This window comes from Perna viridis, chromosome 1 (genome assembly GCF_037379345.1).
Source record: "Perna viridis isolate PV_CMFRI_1.1 ecotype Kerala chromosome 1, ASM3737934v1, whole genome shotgun sequence".
Classification (NCBI taxonomy): Eukaryota; Metazoa; Mollusca; class Bivalvia; order Mytilida; family Mytilidae; genus Perna; species Perna viridis.
In genome coordinates this window covers 35863305-35889988 of record NC_142445.1, presented here as the reverse complement: position 1 = coordinate 35889988, position 26684 = coordinate 35863305, and the positions used below count along the sequence as shown (strand labels likewise).

The following is a 26684-nucleotide window of genomic DNA, read 5'->3' as shown; positions in this document are numbered from 1 at the left end:
TTTTGTCATAGAATGTTTTTGAAAAATATTGCATTCATTAAAATGAAGGGGCTGGTGATCCTGACACTTCGAAAAGGTGGTGCCAGTCCTCATTTATCAAAAAAGGGGGTTGCCAGAACGTTATTTGCCAGTTTTTGTCAATATTACGCATGAAAATGCAAATTTTCAAATAAAAAGGGGGTGCCACCCCCTGCACCACTCTGGATCCGCCACTGAAATGAAATTAATATCCAGTGAAAGAGAAAAATCTGCTGAATGGTAAAAATCAATAATTACTTATTCATATGGCCAAACAATTATTAACAGCTTACCCTTCCGGTGCACCTGGTCCATGCCCCCAGTTTTCAATGGAGTCCGAGTTGCTCATTTACTTTTGTTGCTTTGTACGTATTGCTTTTGTAGCTTTATGTTCGTTGTTATGTTTGTCTATTTTCCATGTCTGGCCTTTGTCCCTGGATTACATTCTTTTGCTCCTGTACGCGTGGTTGCATCATACACGTCTATGGTTGTATGGTTGTAATTTTTTCTGGTTACTTTATATTGACATTGCTATATATTTACTTGATTTCGGCTTTGATTAAAGAAAACCTTTATGTCACTTTTTTTCATCCTTGTTGCTTTTTAGTCTTCATGGCGCTTCTTGTTGCATCGTGATTTTAATTAGTGAGACCGACAGATGACGTTCGGAAAACTTTTAGAGTTTTCTTAGAGATTTTACGCGGGAAATACATGTATACATAGTAGTTAATTAAGCGATACGATGGTAAGAATTTTTTATTCAAGATTTTACTCACGACCTGTTCGCGTATAAGAACAATTTAGCGAATCTGCAAGAAAATGAGAGGCGAATAATGTGGGAGCTTAACACTTGTAGTTGTAAACGCACTTTCCCATTCCCTAGTATTAGCTGCGAAATCGTAGCTCTTGGTCTTTTTTTTTTATTTTACGTTAAAAAAAATACCAAAAAAAAAAAGTTCGAGGTACGTTTCGCAGCTAATTCCCTATCGACCGATGACAAAATGAAGTAGATCGTGCTGGCACGAGACCACAATTAATTTTCAAGTGCATTTCAATATACACATTTGAGCAGATTAAAAAAATCCACCGGCGCAAACTGAATAACACTTCTCTGGCCTAAAGATGTGTACAAACAGGACTTTATATATTAATTGTAGAAAATTTTACCATCATTTTCTGCAATTAATACATATGACCTGGAGATGGGGTAAACGTGACAAATGAACCGAGTTAAAAGTCCTAAATTTAAACTTCATCCACTGAACCAAAACACAACTTAAGTCAGAATTGATGAATGAAAAAAATCCCATGTAATTTTAACCTATTTTTTACCAGTTAGAGGCAAAACTTCAGCAAATAAGTTTCCAGTAAAAATATGAAAAAATGTGGAAGGTACCAACTAACAAAGTTGGAACTATATTCGTTATTTTTGAATCATGAACTGCATAATAAATTTTGCTTGTGTTCCTAAACTATTGTGGAACCCGGGACAGATTTACAAAATGAGGACAAAATTATTTTACATGTTTAAATACTTTTAAAAACTTGTATTTTCACATACATTTGTGTAGCAACCCGCAAAATATTTAAATACATGATGTAACTCGGTTACAGCCGCATAAAAACTCTTCAACAATGTTTACTACGGATAATATTGTAGTAAAACATGAGACTCCACTTTTTGTTTCAAAGACGGTGTAGTTGATGATTTTGAAATCAAACTTCTAAAATCGTGACTTTACAGTCGAACAATTTCAATCCCGGAACAGCTTCAATACTCTCTTATGTTTGTATATGCAGAACATTCTCAAACAAATATACAACAAAAACCAAGGGGAATTAATTGTGTTCTTGTACCTGCATCCATCTGTTCTTATGGCAAGCCAAAGTGGACAAAAATGAGTTTTTTCTAATATTAAAAAATGATTTTTTAATATTACAAATTCATTTTGTAATATTACAAATTAGATTTCTTGTAATACAAAACACTTTTTTTAATATTAAAAAATTATTTTTTAATATTAAAAATTCAGTTGAATTTCTACTGTTAAAAAACATTTTTTTATTATTAGAAATTGATTTTCTAATATTAGAAAATGGATTTGTTTAATTCAATTACGATTTTTTAATATAAGAAAATCACTTTTCAATATTAGAAAATGTAACTAATTTTGCAATATTGCAAAGTGATTTTCTAATATTACGAAATGTGTGATGTTTTATAATATTACTAAATCAGGAAATTGTACTATTAGAAAATGAATTTTTAAAATAACAAAATGAATTTATAATATTAAAAATATTTTCTGATATTAAAAAAAGATTTTGTAATATTAAAAAATATATGTTTTCTAATATTACAAAAAAAGTGTTTTTCTAATATTAAAAAATGATTTTTCAATATGACAAATTCATTTTCTAATATTACAAATTAGATTTCTAATATCCTAAAATAGTTTTTTAATACTAAAAAGGCAAATGAATTTCTAACATTAAAAAATTACTTTTTAATATTAGAAATTGATTTTCTTATATTACAAATTGATTTTCTAATATTAGAAAATGGATTTGTCGTATTCAATTCAATTTTTGATATTTGATAATCATTTTGTATTATTAAAAAAATGTTACAAATTCATTTTCTGATATTACATATTCAATTTGTAATATTACAAAATGTGTGATTTTTTTTATAATATTACTAAATCAGGAATTTGTAATATTACAAAATGAATTTTTAATATTACAAAATGAATTTCTAATATTAAAAAAAATGATTTTGTACTATTAAAAATTCATTTTCTAATCTTACAAAATATTGATTTTTGTCCACTTTGGCTTGCCATATGTTCTCGATAGTCACAAGTTCTCGATAGCGATGCACACATGCAATTTGACATAAAACTCAATAATCCCACGTGTTGTCTGTTCACCAGGAATTTTCCTTCTGGACACTTCCTCGCTTCTATCGGGCTTTGATTTTGCTATGTTGCGTATAAAGGTATGTATAATATTAATAAAAATTAGTACATATTTCTTTTACATTTCTCTTAAACCCTAAAAAGTTAATACTTCAAGCGCCTACTTCTCCAAACACACATTTTGACTGTAAAACTTTTACTGAATGTGGAAGGTCACATATTCAGTGGTCATCTGAGTCGAGATACACATTTACAGGCATGACTATGTCAGTAAAAAAAAAGGCAGTGGCAGCTCGTCCACACATTCATGGATGGGGAACCTCTTTAGGCTAATCATCTAAACATCCGATTTGAGTCAATAACCCATGGAATCATGTTAGAAACACTTATTTATTAGAAATGTGGAAATTGTAAGAAATTTATCATTTACAAATACATGTACAAAATGATACAAATACAATTAAAGTTGTAAAATCGTATCTGATGTAACTAATATCAATTAAAAATCATTCAAAATTAAGACAATAATATGCATGTTTACACATTTAATGAACTTGAAAGACTATATAAAAATTTAGCTCATCCAGAAAAATTGTTTTGGCACATGATTCAGTGCGGCACATTTTAAATCATAATGCTGCTGTTCCAGACAGTAATCACAAGGTAGTAAGTCTAGAGTCAGACAATTTCTCCTGACACGTGAAACCTGTCCATATACATGTACATTGGTCAACCCTTCTACAACAAGCAATCTACAACACAAATAACCAGCATCCGAATCCAGTGTAGGGAAACCACACTCGCTAGCTCGCCAAATACGAGTAGTTGTGTAATTTGGCAAGTTCTCATTAGCTTACACTTGTCAATTTGGTGACCGTCATTTGATTGGCAAGTTCCAACAGGTTGTTGGATGGAAGAATTAACATAGACACTACAAAATCAGGTCCGTTACAATTATTTTCTCAGGAGGATGGTGCAAAACTCTTGGAGCATATAAAGATGATGGCAGTAAACGGATATAGCTACTGAAGAGCAGAAATGATAAATATGGCTTCTGATTATGCAGTGTATTGTAACAAGAGATAGAGACCAATCAGTGGTATTACATTTTCATGTCTCGATGGTCTGAGCATTTAAAACTAACAAAACCAAGGGCACTGGAAGCTGCACGGGCAAATGCAGTCACTCAAGAGAAAGTTGACGGCTATTTTGAAGATTGAAGAGTGTGTTGGAGAAGTATGACACAATGAACAAGCCGCACTATATATTCAACATTGACGAGAAAGGTGTCAACACAGTCCATGAGCTGTCAGATGTCCCTTCAGATAAGAATATTACACCACAGTCAGTTACATCAGGCAGATCAGAAACTTTTACAGTTATTGGAGGTGGAAGCTCTCTTGGGACATATATACCCTCATTTTAGGTTTTTCCCAGTAAATGGATGAGAGACGAGCCTCTTGACAGTGGGCTACCAGGAACAGATGGCGCCATTTCAGACTCAGGCTGGTCAAATTTTGACATATATTTAAGCGTTATATGCAAGAACACTTCATGAAGTAACCCCCAGTGAGTAGTGCCGACAATCAACTACTGGTGATCTATGACAGCCATGCTTCGCATGTTTCTCTGGAGGTTATTGAATGGACCCATGACCATCATATCATCATTCAAATTCTTTCAGCAAACTGCAGTCATTTCTTGCAAACGTTTGATGTGGCATGTTTCTGACCTTTTGAGAAAGTGTATATCAAGGAATGCCAGTCTTATATGGGTAAAAACATTGGCAAGGTTATTGCAAGAAATGAAGTGTGTGCCTTTGCTTCAAAAGCTTATTCTAAGTCTTTGACGTCTTCTAATTGGATCTCCGGATTCCTACAAACAGGCATATATCTGTACAATTCAATTTGATAGAAAACTTTGAGTTTGAATCCCAGTCAGTTCGTCCTGAATCTTGTTCGCCCAATTATTTTTTCACCCTGAGTCATTCGCTCTATATATATAATTTCAAGGTATATGGTTCAAGTAAGAATACCTTATCTGTTTATTGAGATTTTGAATAACTGCAACAAACGTGGAAATTTTAAAAACTTTTTTTTTGTTGTCACAAATTCTATGAAAAATCATGAATATAAAAAATCAGTTCAATACTGTATGCAAGCTCTTAGTTTTTATGTATATGCATGTTGAACTTAATAGTTTTATAAGTCTTTCATTTATACATGTATACATGTATATTTTTTTTACATTCTTAGGGAGACCAAATTACTAGGGCAAATGAACCCAATATTGACAACTTTCTCACATTCACTTCTCTAACAAAAGAGTTCTACATTTATATTGAGGTCTGCTTTAGGGTCAAGAAATGTTAGATTGGAGACATTGCAATAGAGCTTTAAGACTGGCCATGTGACTCAGTGAATTCAAGGACCCTACATGTGCATTTTAACTCCCAATTAAAAGTATAGGAGTCGTGGCTGTTTAGTATTGTATATTACAATCAACAACAACTTCTAATGCATAAATTCAATGATGAAAATATTAAGCTTTTTATAAACTACAGGTACATGTTTAAAAAGTTTGGTATTAATACAAACTGGAAAATTTTGACATGTATCAATATTTGGTTTTGAATTCTTTCAAAAGTAAAAATTCTGGACCAAAAGTAAATTGAAAATATGACTTAGAGTCCTGGGGGGAACCAAGATGACAGAAATTTGAATTTATTACAACAAATAATTTTAAATAGTACAGTAATACAAAAACATTTCAGATGTTTATGTTCCATGATGTATTTCCATATAATTGTTACTAGTCTTCTTTTCTTCAAATCCAAAGTCCTTTTGATGTCAAGTTGGAACTGGAAACCAGTTTTCACCTGATTCTATGCAAATGGTGAATGTGAAAGTTGTCTACTGATATGAAACAGAAGCCTGATATCCAATAAATTCTGTCTTTACATTTGTAGCTATGAAATGGGGTGTTACTGTCAGAAGGAGCTTTTCTCTTTACTTGTATGAAACGTCTTCATATAGTGATTGAACATTTTAGAGCTACCTACAACATTTATTTATAAGATGTCAGGCTACTGTGATATCCTTAGGTACTCGCATACAAATGTACATCTACATGTATATACATGGAATTTTGTGAAATGTGAAAGAAGAAAAAAAAATTATTGGTAGTTTTCCATGAGGATGAGAGATGGTTGTCTGGTTAAAAATGTATATTTATGTACAATATATATGTAGTAAATACATCTCAAAAAATCATATCAACTGATGATTGTGGTGGATATATACTGATATATATGAACCTGTTGCTCATTACATTTTACATGTTTATATTATTTTACTAAAAACCCCAAAACCCTGAGAATCCCCATTAGTGTTTTTGCCCACTTTTAACTAAAATGCTGGAGCTGTATGGTAAACCAAAGTGGACATAAAGGCTTCTTGCTGTATAGCTGCTGTTACCCTACCATGAGATAGAAACTGCATTCATTACCTTGGGAAATATTAAAAGCTGCTCAGTTGTGCAGTTTCATCTGTATTGCATTCATTTGAATTTTGTTCTGGTCAAAATGTTTGACTGTTATAACCCTTGAACTTCTATATGTACATGTACATTTTGTATATGTATTTAACAAACTTTCACTTACATGTACTGTTTCTCAGTTTGTTAACAGTTTTAAGTTTTTCTCCCTGTCAATATTTATGGCTGTGTTATCTTCAACTTATTTCAAGTTCTCAGTTTTTTGGACTTGCTTGAAATCCTTCAAGATAAACTTTATATTTGCTACTTGTATATCTTGATGAGTTTAAGTCTGAATTTTGTTCCAGTTGAATGCTTTTTGACTGAATTTTGGCCCTGTCAATTAATAGTTGTAGGTCCAGACCTGGACAAAAAAGAAATCTCTCAGGTCCTACATATAGGTCAGAAACTGAGGATTCAGGACCTCAGACCACTACTAATTAGAAGCCCTTCAATGTGCACTTGTAAACATGTCTCAAAACCATTGTCAACCATGGGGCACTCATGCAAATCCACATAAAGAATGGTGAATGTCGGGCAGGTGGGGAAAATATTTTTTAACATTTTTCTCAGCAACTACACGTACATACAATGTATTACAGCCACTAGATATATGTATTCAACATCAGTATGGGGTCCCATATCGTGGGATGTCTTGCTATGTCTGTTGCACTACTACTTCCTGTTCACTGACTTTACAGAAACCCAGCCATTTCTGTCTGATCCATTTTTGTCTTTTTAAACAGGCTTATCCATGAGAAATGACAAAAATTTTAGACTTGCCATCCAAGAAGTTTTTCATTAAAGATCTCCAACAGGCTTCAAGATATGGTGTAGAAGAAACAAGAGGCCAGCAGAAGTCTATCAAAGAATGGCAATCTGATGGAAGGATATTTAGTGTGGTATGGATCCAGGGAACAGTCCTTCAGGTAACCGCTGTCAGACCACTACTCAAATTTTGGAAATAATTTCTTCTACATGTAGCAAAATTAAATTTTTACTTGCATTTAACAAGTAATTCCCCTTAAATTTGATCCCTGTGCATGCATGTGGTTGGAACAACAGAGATGCATTACTTTGAAAGTACCATTGTTTATGTACTATCTTTGGTGGTTTTTGTGGGTATGCCAATCTACAAAATTAGGTTCCCAACAAAAGGAGGTTTTCATTGATGTGAACAGTAATTGTCTGAAAATCACCAACAGGATTACAAATCGGTTTTAACTCTATTGGTGAATATTGTGATAGATGGAGGCTCAACATAATTAAAAAAAAAAAAAGTTATGACTTTTTCTAAAACAGTAAGAAAAGTCATTCTGACATCAGACCTCTTCCATTTAGATTTAACGACAAAGAACTGGAAGTTGTTAACCAGTATAAATATCTTGGATTAACTGTCACCAGTAATGGACAATTAAAATATGCTGCAGAAATCCTAGCCCAAAAGGCCGGGAGAGTTTTCTGTGACTTTAAAGCTTATATTCCATCTTCAAAAAAATTATCCTTTTAAAAAATGGTTAAAACTGTATGAATCTATGATAGCTGCCATCTTAACATAGGGCTCAGAGATTTGGGTAGTGGATCACAAGACAAACTTTGAGAATAAACATAATTTCATTGAAAAAAGACAAAATTTGATTATGAGTCATATGTTAGGTATGCACAGCAAGACATCCAATCTTGCAATTTACACAGAATTTGGATTAGCTTATGTTTAAATACTATAAACAACTAATGATAGTAGAATCATCTTCAGGATAAATATATGGTTTATTAACCGTTTCAAGGCGAATGTTTCCTGTAGGATACACAATGCATAGGGGAAATGTGTCTTGTAGGATACACAGTGTACAGGGTTGATGTATCCTTCAGGATACATAGAACTCGTGATTTTTTTTACATTGATTTTTACACCACAGCTCTACAATGTTAAATGGGTTAGCAATCTTATGTTTTGCAAGGGTCACCATTTTTCAAGCACATGTTCAGAAATTTATTCCGCCCAGTGCAATATGTTGCGTGAAATTAACTCGGCTGCTCAGACGTGCCAAAAATAAAAATTCAGTACTGAAATTGTTAATTAAGATGGTGCTCAGCTTAGCCAGTGTAAGACTTTGTAAATCATGTAAAGATTAAGTGGAAGATGTGTGTCATTTTTTTAGTCGATTGCCCCTTGTATAACTCATTCAGGGAAATTGTTCACACTTTTTGATAAAAATTCGAACGAATCTTGAATGGAGACAGTCACCCGTCTTCTAAATCCAACCACATCATAGGAATTAAAGAACATTTGTTTGTACCTAAAAATAGAAACTTATATTTTTTCTAATATTTAAGAAGGTAGACCTAGGGTAAGGGGCATAACTCATGAAATCAGTGATATGTTTGTATTATACACAATTTCACCGAAGCACCTCAAGCGTTTGTTTGAAGCAGAATAAAATGAATTAAAGTTAATTAAATGCTTATATAGGATTGATGTAAATTGCTGAATACAAACGTTTGAATGATTTTTAAGAGCTATGTCCCTTACCCTAGGTCTACCTTCTTAATTTTTATATGTCAATGACAAATGATAGTATCTATTCAAAACTCTTTTTATGATTAGGTACATGTAATCATTTTGCTATTGTGTGAACTATGTAATAGATAACGTTTATATTTTTCCATATAATTGATGTGCTGTAATAGATTTACTTAACACGTTACAATGTACTTCTAATAATGATAAGTATGTGTCTCATATATCAATACGTGTAATGTCTTTTTTATAAGTATTGGATTACGCAAATATCGTATTCTCTCTTAATTATACTTGACTATGCTTTATAATTACCCAATAAACTAATTTGAATTTGAATTTGAAAACCTCAAAACCACGAATTTAAGAATTCACGAACTTGTGTTTCTTCCCTAATCCATAAAACTTGGTATCTATGAATTAAAGTACTTTCACAGTATTAAATAAATACATGTACTGGCACATATAACTACATGTACATCCACATGTGTACTTCCAGGTATCAAATGATGGTGATATGGTGTTGATAGATGATGGTACTGGAGTTACAAAAATTATTGGTTGTTGTAAAATACCATTTCTTTCTCAGAAACTCAAAAGAGGTGAGCAAGGATTTATATAATTTTGTATGAATAGACAATTATTCACTTTAAGGTTTAAATAGTATTGATAGTAGTTTAAGAAAGAAATATATGTAGTAATACTGATGGTGAGAACAAGCAACTTCCTATTCAGAGGGTATATTCACTATTTCAAAGCTTTACACCTCTGCCACAATCAGTACTTAACCCCACCTCTTTATGCAAACATTGCAAAAGAAATAGCTTTGAAAATTTGAAATGAGTTGTTCTCATGTCTTGTGATTTTATTCATGTCCTGTATACAGGCCTTTCATTAGAGGCAGTACCAGGTACTTTTACCCTTCTAAGCTACTGAAAGGTACCTCCAGAATTTTTAAATTTCATATAGTTTCATAAAAGAAAATGAAATATTACCCCCTGCAAAAGAAAAGGTACCTGAATTACAAAAAAACTAATGAAACCCCTGTGTATAGCAGAAGCCTGTAAGATGGCCGATTGATACATAATGAAACAGGAAGCAGTTACAGGTCTGTTGAGGAGATTGGCAAACAAAGTGAAATTCTTTCACAAGACAGCATCTGAAACACCAAAAAGATAGCACACAAAGAACAAAACGTACAACACAAAAGATTAAAATAGAACACACAGAAAAAAAACAAACAGCCCAAACACCACTAAAAACTAGGTGGGAACTCAGGTGCTGTGGAAAGGCAAACACCTGCTGTGATGTTCCTTGAAGGTGTTGTCAGATAAGGAAGATAGATTTGAAATATCTACAACTGCATTGTAAGTCATATGTAATGATCATGTACTCATCCTTTCAACCAATTCCAGGAAGGATGGTGCACATATTACACAGCTTGCTTTGCAGGAGGTATATGTATTAAGTGATCATGGTGTTTGTTCCTCCTTTTGTCCATCTGCTCCTTTATATAGATATGCCATGTGGTTGAATTGGATTGTCATCCGTCGTTGTTAACAATTGTTCAAAATTCTTCTCTGACACCACTTGACCAATTGGAACCAAACTTGGTATGAATGTTCTTTGGGGTATCATGTATTGATTTGTCGAAAAACATGGCAGCCGTTACTAAAAATAGAACATAGGGGTCAGAGAGTAGTTTTTCGCATATATCTCCAAAACCGATAGGTTTAGCCAATTCTGACACGGTGTTAAAGTGTTCAGCATGATGAGATCTATCTGTGGTCAAATTTTCATTTTAAAACTGTTAAGCCATGTTGGAGTTGCTGCTCTTTTTCGACGGTTTTTTTTTTTTTTTTTTTTTTATGTTATCTCTTTCAAAAATCTTCTCATCTGTCACTACTTGACCAATTGGAACCAAACTTGGTATGAATCTTCCTTGGGTTATCGTGCATAGAACTGATGTGGGGATTTATGGTCTGTTGAAAAAACTTGACCGTTGTGACTAAAAATAGAACATAGGGTCAGACTTTGTGTTTTTCGCAGATATCTTCAAAACCGTAAGGTTTAGCATAATTATTTCATATTGGCCCTTGTCTGAATATAGCTGAAGTATTGCTGCTCGGACGTTAAACCCCAACAAACAAACAAAACATATTGACCCTTATTATAAGGCCTTCAAAACTCTTCAGGGATCAAAGTTGTCAGGCGACTCCTTGTAAGAATTACTGCCCTTGAAAGATAAAAAATGACTTCTTTTTTTTCAGTTTTCAGCCAATATCTTGAAAACTACAATAGATAGAAAGAAACTTTCAGTCACTGGAAGGATCCTTAAGATAGTCATACTAAAGTCTTGTTGAGTCAAAATTGTTGGACATCTCCTTGTTAAATTTATTGCTGTTGAAAGACAAACTTTAACTAGGTGAGCGATTCAGGCTCCTGGGAGCCTTTTGGTTTTTTTTTTTTACAGTTTTCAGTCAAAATTTTGAAAACTATGGTAGATTAAAAGAAACTTTCAATTGTTGAAATGATCCTTATGATTAGTCCTACCTAAGTCTTCTCGAGTCAAAATTGTTGGACTACTTGTTAAATTTGTTTTATTGCCTTTGAAAGGCAAAATTCAACTAGGTGAGCAATTCAGGCTCCTGGGAGCCTCTTGTTTAAAATCTTATGTTTTTCAAGGAAATTTTTGTTTGCTGAATTAGGTTTTATTTAAGGTTAATTACAGTGTAGGATAAATACTTATGGACAGGTTGAGAAATTTAGAAAAAAGGTGAAATTTAACAAAATTTGTAAATATGTGTGAAGTGGGATTCTGTTTAACTATTGATTTGTTTACACTTCAGAAATCTGGAGTATTGATTGACATTCAGTTGCAAGTTTTCGTGGATTCTTTCAAATATTTGCGGTTATACATTTTCACAGTTTCAAAAAGTAATAAGCGTTCTATAGTGTGATAACTCAATTTAGCAGGTACAATTTTTCACACTTTTGTGTCCACCATGACAATAATGAAAATTAATACTTTTACAGTATTATGAAAAATGCAATTGTATGATCACAGTTTTCATTTCTGTCATGTTTCCTTTGAACTTTTGTTCAGGCTACAATTTTAATAAGAGTCAAAAACCTCCAGTGCTGACAGCACTTTGATTTTCATTCTGACTTGCATATCCTAAACATAAAATTACTATTTTTAATACATTCGTATTTTTGAAGACTAGAACTAAACTGTACTAACATTTCGCTTATTGTTTTCTTACTAAAAATCTTCAGCCTCTTTGAACAAGTGTCATACATACAGGTATTTAACATAACTTACCTTCCATAATGTTTTAAAGTTGATAAATGAAAATTTGTGAATATGTTGACAATTTAAATGATGCATCTTTTATAGAAATTTGTTGGTTACAAGCTGTAGAACACAGCTATTCATTAATCAATAAAATGAAGCATGCTTACAAATGTTACCCTGTACAATGTGCATTTTTTAAGTTAAAAAATATCTTATTTATTTCCTTTCCTAGGCTGATACAAGCTATATATTAATTGAAATTAATTTGTAATTAATTCAAATACATGTTTGTTTTTTTTTTGCAATAAAACTAACATCACATTACATAATTTCTGAGTTTATGGTTTTATGCCTTTGCAAGTGTGGATCCAAGGTCGGTGTGTCAGGCATATTCCGCTAAAATGGGGGGAAATTTTTTTTTTTCTAATGAAACCTTAATTTTTCACAAATTCTACCTCCAAACAATTATTTCCTCGTTTTACTTGACATTTGATTCTTTTTACACCCAGTTTCAATGTTTGGATGATTTTTACGCTATAGCCTGTAACTAAGTTGTTTTAGATTGCATAATTAACATTATCTCTAAGTTATTGTTATCTCTGCAACATAATGTCATTAGAAGTAATTGGCAACAAAATGTCAAAAATTTATTTCTGTAATTGCAATTTACAAAATCTTTTGATACCAAAGAGATTGGAAGTATTATTTAAATACAAAAATGTAGCTACTTTTAATTATTGTACCCCACACAACAATTGGGTGATATATTGGAATCACATGGTCTTTCTACCCATCAAATTTTCGTCACAAAAATATTTGCTCCAACTAGACAGATTGATTTCAAATTCTCAGCTTCCTCTGGTCATGGTGATTTCAAATTTGGTAAGAGGCGGCTTAACTTAAGAAGTTTTGAATGATAAAGTGTGGATGAATCTACATTTTGTGTGAGTGAACTTCCAAAGTAATTTCAGACCAAGCAAATGCAATGAATTTTTCCAAAACTGTAATATTTTGATTGGTTAAAAAAATGGGTGGCCTCTTGGAATGATTAAATCACTTTATGTTAAAGATTTGAGGAAATTCTCTATTTGAGGGAAAAACAGGTGTTGTCGTTGGAATTGATAAAAAAAAAGTTAATTCTTAAATATATTTTAATGATTCAGATGTTTTGGTGTTTCTTTTGAAATTCTGTTTTCAAAAAAATTTTTTAATGATTACACATTTTGGAGTTACAGGGTTAAGAAATTGGACTATGGCCCCGAAAAAATCTACTTTTTTAGCTCTTCTGGCTGTAGGCTGTGTGAGCTATTACCATAACTTGGCATTTGTCGTCTTTACAATTTTTCAAACATCTCTGAAACTACTGAATGGATTTGGATGAAACTTAGCATGATTTTTCTGGTGATTTTTTTATATGTGAAAAACATGGTCTCTGTTACCAAATATAGAACATAGGGGTCAGACAGCAGTTTTGTTTTGTTTTTTTTTTTTCATCACCAAAACCGTTATATAGGTGAAACAAAATTCTGATACGGGGTAAAAGTATTTAGCTTGATGAAATCTATCTTTGGTCAAATTTTGGTCAAAATCTATTGACCCATGTTTGAGTTGCTGCCCTTTTTGGACGTTCGTTATTACTTTAAAAAAAATCTTCTCAGAAACTACAGAATTCATTGAAAGTAGGTGTGATTGTTTTGTAGGATATCCTGCAAAAATTGTAGAAATGATGCTATTGAAGCGTTTTTCGGCAGATCTTTGTCTCATGTGTTGTCTGCAACTCCTCCTCAACGACTTGCATGGTTGTAATGAAACTCAATGGAGTGTTAGAGAGATGTGCATATTGTCAGGAATCTATGTAGCTTAGTCTTCTATGAAAGTGATATTCATGGGGTACCAAATTTCATGGTTGTCTCAAACCACGAAATTAAAGTTAGAACCAAATACATATTTTCCGTTTATTTGTACTGTGGGAAATGTCAAACCATGAATTTAAGAATCCTCAAACTAATGATTTGTCTGCAATCTACGAAAATCTCTATCCCCGAAAAAAAACTACTTTCACAGTATCCCCTATAAAAATTTTGTCCAGTATTAATCATCTGTCTGCATTGGTCCTAAATGTATAGGGTTCAACAGGCTGTGAGGGGAATTAGTACCGTTAGGGGGTAATGTCTAATTCAATTTAATAATATTATGCCATTGCTGCAAAGTAAATTAAGATCTAGTTGTAAATTAATTGGACTTCTTTGATGTTAAGTAAAAACTTCGTTTTTAGGAATTCAGGTTTTGCAGAATGTATGTAGAAACAGTAAGTATGTTAAGCATGTTCCATTTAACACGATTCTTAGTCAATTTCTTCATCATAATATTAATATTTAAGATCAATAAACAGAAAGTGAAGAGCAATAATTTTTACCAATTAAAATTGGCAGTAAAATTTAAATTTATAAAAAGATTTTTCTGTTTTTGAAAATTTTACATCTTGGAAATTATTTTCTTATGCTGAGATTGGTTTTCTTTTGGTATAATTACGGTGTAGGAATACATACTCTTTTGGTATAATTACAGTGTAGGAATAAATACTATTTTGGTATAATTACAGTGTAGGAATAAATACTCTTTTCAAATAGTTTTTGAATGTAATTACAAATTAATCTTGGGGCAGGTTTAAAACTTTCTTGTGAAAAAGGTGAAATGTCCAGTTAAACATTAGAAAACAATTGTAAATTATATGGGAGAGGCAAATTTGTGATTACAGTTTTATTTTACATCATAAAATCCTTGAAATTGACTGCGTCTGCTACTATTTTCACAAAGACCTCCAGTGCTAACAGCACTTTGATTAGTTACAGGGATCAAAGGCAAAGTCTTTGATTATCACCCTTAAAGCAAATTTTGTGCTATCAAGTGTCCAGACCAGTTGTAGTGTCCATAATGAACTGTTAGCCCCTGTATCAGAAACTAATATCCACATCTTCCCAACATGAATAAAGTTTACCATGGTCATATCATGCAGCACTGCCTGAAGCACTTTATTGTATTCCCCTCTTGCAAAGTTGGGAGTATACTATAAAGTGATAGGGTGTTTGTCTATATTTTAGTCTGTCTTTCCTTCCATTTCTCCTCCTATACTACTGAATGAACGAGACTTTCACAGAATCTTTATTACATTGATCTTATTTTAAATTTTGATCCAAATTGATATGGAGGTCATGTTATAAAATCGGACGAGTGAGGGTATGAAGTTAGTGAGCATTGCTCAAAGTTTTTTTTCTAGCTTTTACGATTTCACTCAGTTAAATGTATATTTTCAGGACAATATGCAATGATTATAGGACAAATGTTGGCAGTAGGATATATACCTGTTCTTAGAGCCTTGAAATTCCAGAACCTTTCAACTCATAATAAAGACTTAGAATGTTGTTGGATGTTAGAAGTTTTAAACGATATCATCAATAAAGAACTTTATTAATTGTTAATACGAAATATTTTTCCCCCTACATCACTGTTATCTATTGAAGATAGGGTTATTTTATAACAGGAATTTCAACTGGTTATTGTCATTGTTGGTTCTTTGTGGAGAGAAGTATCTACAACATCATGGACAATAAACTTATGTCACATATCAGGTTGATAAACAGTGCTAATTTTCTATATAAGCAGGGTTCATAATAAGCACTGTTGGGCTGTTTCAATAAAATTTCATGACACAGGCAGGTCAGAGGTCAAACAGAGCTTGCTTAATAGGCCCCTATTTTGTGATGATTTTCCTGTTCAGCATATCGTAAGAGCAAGTAAACCTCACTCTTGGCCTGTTCAGTTTTGACGGAACGTGCCCACTTGACCAGTTGCCCAAATTTGCCATTTTTCCCAGGCTATACTTAGATTGTCTTAATTTGATGTGTTTGCAGAAGAAATGAGTACTCCTCATTTGTATTCATTTCTTCCACTTGTTATAGAAATTTGTGGTCTGAATTATTTCTTTCCAAGAAGAAAGCCAAAGTTTTAATAGGGACTTGTTAAACCACCTAAAAATTGTTTATTAAGAAAATAAATAATGTCATTAGTTTAAAGCTTACCAGTAACTTATATTATAAATTCAAAAAATATTGAAGTGTTTTATTGCAAAAATGAGGAATAATATCCTAATGACAAAAGCATGCATTATGGAACTTGTAACACCCTATAGTGGTATTGATTTTACTTTTACTGATACAGTCAAGTGAACATATTTGCTGGTGTGTCTTATAGTGTTAAAGGTCAATTTTGTGGGAACAGTAAAATCAGAGACCTATAATTAAATTACAATAATTATAATTACAGGCCTATGGTACAACGTGTCAAAACCCAAACCTGTTTACACCAGACATTTGAAGTCTATATTAGTTTAAGGAGGTAGACCTAATGTGAAGGACATAACTCTTGAATTCAGCAATATGTTTGTATAATATTCAATTTCACCAAAGCCCACTAAGTTTTCATTTGAAATAGAATGAAATCAGTCCAAGTTACTTTGATGCTTATATGAGATTGATGTAAAATGCTGAATACAAACGTTCCAGTGACTTTTAAGAGTTGTGTCCCTTACCATAGGTCCACCTCCTTAAATGTATTCTAACCCTGGATAAACTGAACACCTATCAAAACATTCAAATTCTACGGTCCAGAAGAGGTTCACTTAAGACCGGTTTCACTACTATTTTACGAGCTTTTATGTAGCGGTCTTTATAAATATCAGACAGGAGACGATTCATGCATGTCAGAAACCCACCATTCACTTTTATTTTTTATTCAGAATCAGTTACAGACCACAAATTTTTATTAGGAACCCTTAGTAGATTAACGAGATTATCATTGATTTTATATCTTAGTCTTTATCTCTGTGCTTGGATTCCTAGCAAAATTATCCTTGAAGGTCGTCACGCTAAATTTCCCTCGTAGAACAGCTGAAAAGGAGATCCCCCTCTTTGAATATTCAACAAGTGAACAGGTATGCTATAATGCTTTTATATATATTAAGTGGGGTGCACTTGTAACCACGAAAGCCGAGAAGGACCATTCAAATTTAAAAAATTCAGAGTTCAGAACTTCGAATCAGAATTATCAAAATACTCGCGCCATCTATCACGTGCGTCAGATTAAGTATGTTTTATGTTTTTGTAGCTTATTTCATCTTGATTTTTAGTGAATTTACGGTATTGAAAATAATTTGTATGTAGAAAAGCGGACCTAAGCGCTGTCTGTAGAAACTTGTTTTTGTGCGATAAATTAAATGTTAGTGAGACTTTGTTGATCTTTATAAAATTTAACAAAAAGTTCCTAAGCACAAAAGGAAGGTTGTTATTAGTTTTGGCAGTTATAGTGGAATGAAAGGCAAAAAAGAGGAAAAATAAACATTTTAAAGAATTTTACTATGTACATGTTGACTCCAGTAAAAACTTATGGATGTCTATAACATTCCACAATAATCTTTACCACAAATGTTTGACTAGGGTTGATTTTGGGGTGAAAACTTGATTCATTAAAAATGAGGGACCAAAAGGGGCCAGAAACGTGCATTTTTTCTGATGTCTAGACAAAAAAAATTGAGTGAAAGGGGAGGACCCTCTGAAATTGTGCCACAAGGTGTCATAGTTCCTAGGGCAGATGGTTGAAATTGATTTTGGAAATGTGGCTTGAACTATTTATGAATAAGGGGACCACTTCGATTCTGGTCAAATTCTTATCCTGTATCAAATGTCTAACAATGATCAAATTCAAAGCTGTTTCAAGTTTGAATGGTGTGTGTCCATACTTGCCCAAACTGTTCACGGTTCAACCTCTGCCCCGATGGTTATACCCAGCTGTACCCTGAAAGAAGCGTTTTATTGTGATGCTAAAGTTACAAAATAAAATTATTACATAATTTCAGGGTTAAGAAGTGGTAGAACGTTTCACCCAAACACAATCCAGGTGATGTTCAAAATTGCCCTGTTTGTATCTTGCACAAGTTAAAAAGCAGTTTGCCGAAGTAGGCATAACCGCTGATTAATATAAACTCACCAAAAATTCATTCCTGTTGTCACATTTATCATTTTCCGCTTTGTATGATTGATTGATTGATTGTTGGGGTTTAACGCCTGAGTAGCAATATTTCAGCTATATTCAGGCGATGAACATGAAATGGATGATAAAATGAACATGAATGATGATAAAATGGGACACAGGGATAATAGGGTCGACAAATTTTGATTGCCACTAGAAAAAGGGGGATGGGTAGGGTCGGGCAATTTAGCCTCCTGTGGCGGAGCGCAAAGGTTCCTACTCTTCTCGAATACGACAGCAGGGTTCTTTAACGTGCGAGGAACGTGGAATCTTTCCCAACACGGTGCACTACTATGGTTTGCGGTCAGGTTTTCCGTATTATAGCCTGACAACGCCAGCATGTAATACGGCAGGGGTACCCCATTCCACCACCTGGGGCACGCATCCCAGTTGCTCTGTGGGCAGAGCGCCTAGCCCCCGGCTAGGTTCCTGAGCACTATTTAGTCGGCTTTTACGACAAGCTTAGCACTGCTGCAGGCCTATTCTTTTGACACCCGGACCTGCACGGGGCTCCGCTTAATAGAATATATTCCAGCAATCATGGTCTTTTTTCTTTCTGTCCTCAAAGAAAATTGGGTGGGGAGCTGTATGTATAACAGTGAGGTCTTCCTTGCCATTCCAGAGTTTCTAACATGTAAGGAAGAATGAATTTCGCTAGAATTATTGATATTTTTGATTTTCACCCCCAGAAATTATGTAACTGAGCATTTATTCACTTTAGTGTAATGAAACTTCTCGTATTTCTTTTAAACTGTGGATTTTGATTACCTGTATTATTTTGTATCAATTGTCTGTAAACTTTTAGCATTTTGCTTAACTAACTACATGATACTCCCTTAACTGATTTAAACCAAAATTAGCAGAAACAATGTTTGAGAAAATCTCTGTAAACAATCAACTTGGGGTTCTGCTTGATAAAACAAGATGGCTGCGAGAGATAATTTTCCATATGTGACTTCTGAAACCGCAGGTTCTGATGTTTTGAAACTTTGGAGGGTTAGTTGCCTCAAAGCCCTTCTTGTTTTGCTAAGTCAGGAGAAACACATATTTGTAAATACCTTCTATAAGTCAACCAAGGTTTGGCAAATCGGGCAGGAATTGAGCGAGGAGCCTCCATAAATGGATTACCTCTCGTTTGGCATGATCTTTATAATATATATAATAATATTACACATGCTACAAGATTTCTGATTTCGTTCTGATGATTCAGTCTCTGTAGAGTCTCAACTTAATTTTTGTCTTACCTTATCAGTATTGGCATTTGAAGTATACAATCGAACTGGATTTTTTTAATCCACGAGCTGTGGAATAAGAATCGTATAATAGGAAGTTTTTCTTACATAATTAATATTGACTTGGAACTTATTTGTTTTAAGATAAGATATAATTTCAAATGTCTTATTTAAGACCAGAACAAACGAATAAGCTTTTAACTTCACCAAATTCTACTGTTCTATTTTACACAATCGTTCTAAAGTCTTAAGAGTTAAAATTGGCACTTAAATCTATGACTAACTACATTGTTAATATATATAAACCTAAGTTTGCGAAAAATCAAATAGATAATATATTTAAAATGTAAGCAACAGAAAAAAAACTTCTTGTTTCTAAAATGTAAATAATTCACACACACCCCTAATTATACTAGAAAAAAGGTACTTACAAAAAATGCATTTAGACATTTTTGCTTTTTATTGAACATTTTCTATCCGGAATTTTCAAATCAGCACATTTTCAACAATTACAAGTAAGAAATTATTTGGTGTATCGTGTTATGTCATTTTGAAAAAAGAACATTTTCTAATGTAAAAAATGGTTACTATGGTGCCTTTTGATGAAAATGTAACAGTCTTAATTTTAATTTCAAGTATATGCAAGGTAATTTAGCAAATAACCTGTACACTAATTCTTTGAATATGTTCCGATGTAAGTAAACTCCCACTTAACTTATGCATATAATTATTTAAGGGCTAAGCAAAAAGGAATACATCAGAACTGTTAGCCAACAAAAAACCGTAAATTCAATAATTGCCAATTTATTCTTTTAGCTGAATACGCAATTTTATTTTTTTATCTTGTCTACGACCGAGACTAGGTATATAAGGTATTTCTTTTTTTTAAAGTCGTTGGCATCGGCGTCCACGATACGGTTTTCATATTGAGTTTTCTGATTAGGTCAGTTTGACGTGAACCACTTATGCTAGGCCAATTAAATTTGGTATCCAGTTGCATTGGCACCACTTAACCACAATTATTTGTCAATTTCATGCATATGCCTGCAGTCACGGTCTACTGACTTCGAATTTTTTAAATTTCATGTTTAAATTTTCTGATTAGGTCAGTACGTTATGGTTAGTCAACCACATTTGGTATGCAGTGTTCTTAGTATCGCTTAATATCAACTCTGCATCTGTTTGTGCATATGCCCCTGCAGTCATGGTCAATTGACTTTGAAATTCTGATATAGATCGTTTACTAGGCCAGTTGTATTTGTTACTGAAACATCGCATTGTCACAGTGCCATATATATGGAAAACCTGAGGATTTTGACCACTTTAGTTAACAAATTTCATGTCCATAATATATGAAATTAGTAACAATGTCACCATCTATTCATGTGCAACGGGCGATACATATCTCTTTGATAACAGTTTGTGAAAATATTTTCAGGAAGAATGTCAAGGAAAAAACAAGTGAACAGTATTATTTATGTAGCTTATTGCTACAATATTCTTGCAGTAGTGAGTAGGCGGTAATACATACGGAGTATTCCTTGTAAACGAAAGGACTTGTTTTTAAACCTCGCCAAACGGAGCGGCGAGGTATTATGCAATACCCTTTGAAAATTTGCGTATCCGTCCGGTGGTCAGTTCTTGAGTTAGGCCCTTTTGAAAGTTTTGCCATCCCCCTTTTTCACCATTACGTGACAGGGTATCACTTAATGTTCCATTAAGACCTATTTTTATGTGTGTTTTTGTTTCAAATTCTATTATTATGATATTTCGTACTTTAGAGGAAAACTGCAGAGGACGCTAACCCTATCTATGCACCTGGCCCATGCTTCAAGAAAGTTTTTAGTGGAGTCCGTGTTGCTCATTTACTTTTGTTTTTATGTGTGTATTATTTTGGTTATTTCATTTTCTTTGTTTTGTGTGTCTGAATGACTTGTCTAGTCGGTATACAATATTCTTTTAATTATCGTTCGAATCCTGGAGCCCTTAATGTCCCTTTTGGGCCAAGTCTTGCTTGTCCTAAATTAACACATTCGGTCGGGCATTGTCGATGAAGCACCTTTTACGTGTCAGTTGACACATTACATTACGAGGTCCCCTTTTTCCATTTATTAGTCCAATAAAATATTCATTACCCTTTTTGTTGGATTTTTTTTCTCGCGCAGATTTGCTCAAAATTGAGCAAATATTAGACTTGAACACCTCTACTTTTCAAAATCTATGGAACTCCCCTGATTAAGTTGTTTTATGCCCTGCAACACGAAGTAGTATGGTGTTATTCAATACCCTCCGAAAGGTTGCGTGTCCGAACGTCTGTTCGTCTGTCCCCCCGTCTGTTTTCTCCCCGACGGTGTCCATATGATAATTTGAGAACGGATAGTTTTTTTTTAACTTTGCACTTGAAATACAAGTTAAGTGCAATTTTCAGCGAAGCCCCAGATGTTCTTTTCGAGTTAAGCCAGTTTGAAAATTTTGTCATCCCCCCTTTTTTCATCGTTACATGGCGGGGTATCACTTAATGTTCCATCAATGTTCTATTTGTTTTAGTTGATATTGAAGGGATTTCTTTACAAATTAAGCATGAGCTATTAATTTTTTACGTACATTTATGAAGAGAGATAATCCGTGACTCTAAACCATGGTCTCTTTTTACTTTGGGAAAAATGCAGGTTACGGAGAAAATCATTTAGTGACGACATCAGGGTCTCTCTCCCATGTTCCAAAAGGAACAGTAAAGATACGAAGAATTATTGCCTAAGAAGAAAGCATTAAAAACGATGACTTCTGGTATCTAGCAGATATAAATTAGGTTTTTGTACAATCATTATTATATAATAACTATGGATGTTCAAGGTTACAAATTAACATGAGTATATGCCCAGCTTTCATCTTAACACACGTAATGAAAATGAAAACAAAGGGCATTAAATCCAAGTATAATTTAATATGTCCTGTAGATAGGTGTGAAAGTTCTTTATTCTACATAAGAAAATAACTACTAGCACAGGTTCAAATGATGAATAAGGGGGGAACACAATCAAAGTAAGATATCAAATATTTTTCAATCAAACAGTATTTGACGAAGTTCATTTCTCTTCCAGTATTGCTTCTTTCATTTTCCTGGAAAATAAAAAAGTCGACATTGCATAAAAGTTTCTATGTAGAAATATTATACTAGTTGGATTAGGGTGTCTAATAAATTTCTTTTTTTTTCTGACACATTTTGAGGGTAAAGTTCTTTTATTTGTCACATTTCTTGAACGTCCTCCAATCAACCATCAAAAATCTTTTTTTTTTTTGTTGAGTCAAAATATTATTTCATACTGGATTTCACCAACTTACTATTTTTTAAGCAGGTCTTCAGCGCATTAGTTTCTCTCTGCACTTCTTCAAATGTAAGTAAATCTTCCACCATATTTTTTTCGACTTTTCTGATCTCTTTTCCTGGTAGATAGAAAGAACATTGTATGGTAAGTTGAAAAGCTGACCTTTTTAGTATTGAAGATGGGTAATGCTGTTTTTATAGCGTGAATTCCACCGGAAGGAAAAACCTCTGTGTTCTATCTTTTTGGCCCTCTGTATTTGACTACATGAAAAGGGGACACTGGCTGGCGGGACCCCTTTAAATCTAAGAGCTACTCTATCCGGTCTTTTTCTATGATTTTTAAATTGTGTTTGTTATTATCATTTTTATTCAATAAAGCCTTACCAACAAATCCTAAAGCAATTGTAAGTTCTGCTTTTATGCTTTCAGTGCTTAGTTGTCTCCCTTCCAACTCTATGCCATAGCTATTGAATATTTCTTGCTGTGTAACCCAAGACTTTTTCAGTGACTCCATATCACCCAAGAACACGTCGCCATTCACTTTTTCGTCGCCATTTTCTCTAAATTTTTGTTTGATGGTATTGGATTGTGAAGTGAGTTTTGCAAACATTTCTTGTGTATCTGGAAGAAAGTACAAGTCACTGTGAAATTACTTTATTCTGTTAATCTATTTTTATTAATAGAAGATAGAAGTATAGTATTTTTTTCTTAGGGGCGAATTCAGAGATTTAAAATGAGACGTTTCAGATAAAAAGGAGATTCCAATTCCTACCAGAAACTAACAAATAATTTTCAAGAAAAATGTAGGTTCCGACTCCCCGCTCCCTTGTTCCTCCATTGTGTCGTATAGTTAGTAAATGTAAAAAGAAATTTTCTGAAGACAGTATGGACAAAGTTTGACACACATAGTATTAAGTTTTTGATTTTTAACGAAATAAATGTTTAAAAACGTATTCAAGGACGTTTTATACATACCTCTATAGAAGTCACACACCCCGGAAACTTGATCTTTTGTTCTTTCGCATTTCTCGGCCATGAAGTTCATTTCTGAAGGAAGAAAGTGATTTTATTAAAATTCCTTACCATTTCTTCTGATATACATTTATTGATTCTGTTGAATTTGGTGAGAAAATTGCCAAACGATTATTGTTAATCCGTAATCACAGGTGATAGTATGTGAATCGATCATTTCATTTTCGAATAAACTGATGTAGCATTCCATGGACTCGTTGCGTCTCTCAGATGTATTATAACTTTCGCTATCTTGTATGTAAATCTGTTTCATTATGTTTTAAACTATATACATGCCGTAGCAAGTAACAGAAGGCGGCGGTACATGAGTACAAAACATTACTTTAAAAATATAACAGATCATTATATTTCCGAAATGTACGAAAAATGTAAGTTTGCCTTTCTTGCAATACTTAAAAATAGCTTTCCATAGGTAAATTTAGCTTACCACTTCCTGCATGCTGTGTTACCAAGAGTTGGTAAGTTACATAGACGAGGAGTGTAACTGCAGCCAATGACATGAAAATATCACTCAGATATCCAGTACTAAAACTAACTACAGAGGCCTGAAATTATGAAAATACATAGTGCTGTCCATTTCAAGCGTATCGACTTAACAAACTAACAAACAATATCTTAAAACCGTGAATGATTGAAAAAGAACATATTTCCATAGATAATTGATCTACTGTCCGCCGTCTCCACTGGAATCGTTATATTCAAAATGTCAAAAGATACGTACTCGCAAAAATTAAAGAAAGAGTCTTTAATTTTTGCGAGTACGTATCTTAATTTTTGGTTCCTAACTTGCAAATTTCTTAATAGTTCAGAAAACTTATTTCTACATTCTACAGTACCTTGATATCCTTAAAATGAATATACTCCATATCATTTTCACTAAAGACATCATTCATATGACAAGTTCTGCTCCCAATTGTCAGAATCGGTAACAATACAAGAAAGAATACCAGACACTGAAAATTGGATGTTGAAGCCATGATGGCGCGGAATCGTTGTTAGGCTGTCCAGGTGTAACGTCATAGTACGATGATCAGAGCGACGTCGACGTTTTGTGAATGGACTTCCGGGGGACATTTCAATGATAAACTTACATATGATCGACGAAGAGCAAATAAGTAAGATTGTTCGCGAAAACAGAAAATGTTTTTAAGATGTTTAATTTTTTTTTGCAAAGAAAGCTAAACATAAAGGAGACACGTCAAATAATACAGAAAAAAAACAAGCTAAAAATCCTAAATCACTTCATATTTCTTTTTAAGTCTGTCTTACCCGTTCACTCTGACAGTGCAAGTGGCATTGTTCATTGTCCTTTTTTTCAGGCTGTCGGGTTAGTACTTCGCTGATAAATGTGAAGACGCGTGTGTCATTCAAACTTGTATTTGTTTCTCTGATGACGCTATGAAGTTAAGACGCTACAATGAAGAAAACGTCACTGACAAACACTCATGCATGATACTGCTTATATTGCTAACGTGGGTGATATAATAAATTTTATTATATAGATAGCAGTGTTTTATTGAATGTTCCCAGTGTAATAAATTTCGGTAATTCACACTCTGAAAAAAATCGGTAATTTCACTCTCGGACTTTCTCCCTACAAAACAAAACACCTTTGGTATCAATCCACCAATCATGGAATCTAAAATTCATGTTGAAAATATTGATACACTATGGAGAAAATCTGTAATATAAGGAAGGTGAAACCTTTTAACGCTCAGAAGAAACTTGAATTAAAAACACCTTTGATTATTTTTGTCAGCTTTGATTTAATATATTATATGCATAACCTTCCAATTTGGAAAATTTTGTAATGATATACGGTTTTAGTTGTCAAAAGCATTATCTTAATTGTCATGGTCTGAAATGTCTATGGACCGAAATGCATATTGTTTCGTTTCATTCTGTTTCGATTTATATCATTTAATTTGGTTTTTATTTCGTTTTGATTCATTTTTTTTTTTGGAATTGTTTCGTTTCGATATTTTTTGTCGATTCTTTTCGTTTCGTTTCGTTATCGTTTTGCAATTTTTTAGTACCCAAAAATTATGGGTAATATTGATGGCGTAAAATTCGTAAACATCTGGACGTCATACTGCAGACTATTTTGACCAGCCCTGTCTTGGGAAAGCTATGATTCGATTTGTTTTAGGTAGTACAATATAGTTAGGTCATTTCTGAAAATTTGGTCTCATTTTGTTGAAATAAAGCTGTTTTGAGGCAGTCAACACAGAAATTTCTAGTGTTTTGTCATAAAAAAATGCATATTTTTGAAATCCTTGGTGTGTGGAGGTTCAAGTCATTTATGAGTAATTTAGTGATTATTGTTATAAAATCCAGTACCCATGGTAACATACTGAAAAAAATGTTCCCGCACACGCCTTAAATCTGGACGTTCTTCGGCACTCGTGATAATATTTTGGTAATTCACTCTTTCCAGTTAATTATCCTATTATTCTATTACTCAGAAGGTAAGTTCTGACATCAAGGATTACACGGCTTATTTTTGTATGCACAATGACAGAGAGAGAGATACTGGCATCCTAAATACAGTTGCTTGGATAGTTTATTCAAGTCTGTAAAGATTCTTCGACTGGAAACGTAAACAATATGATTTATGTAGCTCATTGGGGACAATATTACATGTAATTCTTGTGGCCTAAATGAATAGCCATTAATTCTTATCATTCATTGTAAACAAACATTGTTTTCAAGGAACAAC

General features: G+C 33.2%; 2 protein-coding genes across 4 annotated transcripts; one reads left to right on the top strand and one right to left on the bottom strand.

Annotated features, from left to right (window-relative positions):
* The first annotated feature begins 670 nt into the window (after window positions 1–670).
* On the top strand, window positions 671–15771 carry LOC148628552 (recQ-mediated genome instability protein 2-like). 3 transcript variants are annotated; one of them, XM_088589894.1, is made up of 6 exons: window positions 719–763; window positions 2955–3019; window positions 7220–7402; window positions 9494–9596; window positions 14568–14600; window positions 15607–15771. In XM_088589894.1, exons 3-6 carry the CDS (start codon window positions 7235–7237, stop codon window positions 15762–15764), a joined length of 462 nt encoding a protein of 153 aa, XP_088446020.1. In that variant the 5' UTR covers window positions 719–763; window positions 2955–3019; window positions 7220–7234; the 3' UTR covers window positions 15765–15771. The 3 variants fall into 3 exon arrangements, with proteins under 3 accessions (XP_088446009.1, XP_088446026.1, XP_088446020.1); XM_088589883.1 differs by lacking the exon at window positions 2955–3019 and having other exon boundaries at window positions 671–763; XM_088589900.1 differs by lacking the exons at window positions 2955–3019; window positions 14568–14600 and having other exon boundaries at window positions 671–763.
* Window positions 15772–22566: 6795 nt separating this feature from the next.
* On the bottom strand, window positions 22567–25100 carry LOC148628551 (uncharacterized). The gene is made up of 6 exons (XM_088589945.1): window positions 24802–25100; window positions 24393–24510; window positions 23909–23980; window positions 23318–23554; window positions 22951–23052; window positions 22567–22728 (listed from the first exon to the last, which is right to left on the bottom strand). Exons 1-6 carry the CDS (start codon window positions 24940–24942, stop codon window positions 22721–22723), a joined length of 678 nt encoding a protein of 225 aa, XP_088446071.1. The 5' UTR covers window positions 24943–25100; the 3' UTR covers window positions 22567–22720.
* Between the last annotated feature and the right edge of the window lie 1584 nt (window positions 25101–26684).

Coding starts and splice junctions, on each gene's coding strand:
- LOC148628552 (XM_088589883.1), top strand. CDS start 7,235: ATGACAAAAATTTTAGACTTGCCATCCAAGAAGTTTTTCATTAAAGAT. Junction 7,403..9,493: donor TCCAGGGAACAGTCCTTCAG/GTAACCGCTGTC, acceptor GTGTACTTCCAG/GTATCAAATGATGGTGATAT. Junction 14,601..15,606: donor GCAGAATGTATGTAGAAACA/GTAAGTATGTTA, acceptor GTATATTTTCAG/GACAATATGCAATGATTATA.
- LOC148628551 (XM_088589945.1), bottom strand. CDS start 24,942: ATGGCTTCAACATCCAATTTTCAGTGTCTGGTATTCTTTCTTGTATTG. Junction 23,555..23,908: donor GGTGTGTGACTTCTATAGAG/GTATGTATAAAA, acceptor ACTTTCTTCCAG/ATACACAAGAAATGTTTGCA. Junction 23,053..23,317: donor AATTGCTTTAGGATTTGTTG/GTAAGGCTTTAT, acceptor TCTATCTACCAG/GAAAAGAGATCAGAAAAGTC.